General features: G+C 41.2%; 1 gene segment (V, D, J or C); it reads right to left on the bottom strand.

Moving 5' to 3' along the window:
• Nucleotides 1–221: 221 nt before the first annotated feature.
• On the bottom strand, nucleotides 222–974 carry LOC110288525. The segment is given in 2 exon segments: nucleotides 222–541; nucleotides 904–974. Coding segments are annotated over 2 exon segments (369 nt in total).
• Between the last annotated feature and the right edge of the window lie 268 nt (nucleotides 975–1,242).

The following is a 1,242-nucleotide window of genomic DNA, read 5'->3' as shown; positions in this document are numbered from 1 at the left end:
TCTCTAAACTCTCAGCTATAAATAATTCTGAGTTCTTCAGCTCTTCTCCCTGTCTTCCTCCTGATCTTTATACATTAATTTCTCCTCCTCCTCCTCCTCCTCCTCTCCCTCCTCCCCCTCCTTTTATCTATATGTAAAAATTTGCTCTGATGCTCTCCAGACAAGTCACACATTTGACAGCTGGGCATCCCCATCTAGGTGGTTTTTTGTTCAGTGCTCTATCACTGTGTAGGATACTCTACAATTTGTTGACAGTAATACACACCCACATCCTCAGCCTTCACTGTACTGATATTCAGTGTGAAATCTGTTCCTGACCCACTGCCACTGAACCGGTCCGAGACTCCTGATGCACGGGTGAACATCAAATAGATCAGGAGCTGAGGAGACTGTCCTGGCCTCTGCAGAAACCAATTCAAGTATGTCTTCCCATCCTTATATAGGAGACTCTTACTAGACCTGCAGGAGATGGAAACTGATTCTCCAGAAGTGACAGGATTGGAGAGTTCATCCTGGGTTATCACAATATCCCCACTGACTCCTGAAAGGAGAGAAATGAAAGGTATGCACAAACACAATGGTTTTTTCATACGATTTTTCTTTCCTCTATTTATTTCCTACTTATTGTGTTCATGACTTTCATTAACATTTCAAAAATGCTCAAAATAAAATACCTATGTAAAGAGAGCATATAAAATCTCTAGGAATCAGCTAGGCCATCAGCTTTGGTAGTTGTAAGGATAGCCACGAAAGCCTAGGTTCACCCAGGACACCTCAGTGATACATGCCTGGCAAGCAAAACCAGTGTTCTCAGGTATGAACAGCACCTAAATCTACATCTGCATCAGAAGGATCCAGAAATCCCCACCTGCCATTTTCTTCTTTATCTAATTCTGTACTAACCAGAGATCCAGAACAAAAGCATCCCAAGGAACTGAAGAGAGAGCCTCATTCTGAGAACTTTGTGTGAAGAGTTCTGAATATTCAAGGCAGGAAGAGGGCTATCTTTTGTCTTGTACTTGCAAGGAGAAATGGACCCTAGGGAGCATTATGCAAATCCATTGGTTAGTGCAGCTGTATTAAAAGTACTAACTGTAAGTAAAACCTACTCTTATGTGTAGAGTACCATCAATTGTCTCATGTGTTTTTATAGAAACAGATAAAATTTCTATTGCCTATAGCATAGGGTAGGTGGGAACCCTTGAAAATGACTGGTGTGTCTTGATGTTATTATTTGAATGA

This window comes from Mus caroli, unplaced genomic scaffold (assembly GCF_900094665.2).
Source record: "Mus caroli unplaced genomic scaffold, CAROLI_EIJ_v1.1 scaffold_20742_1, whole genome shotgun sequence".
NCBI lineage: Eukaryota > Metazoa > Chordata > Mammalia > Rodentia > Muridae > Mus > Mus caroli.
Note: the sequence above shows the minus strand (reverse complement) of the source record. Positions and strands in the feature narration are given on the sequence as shown.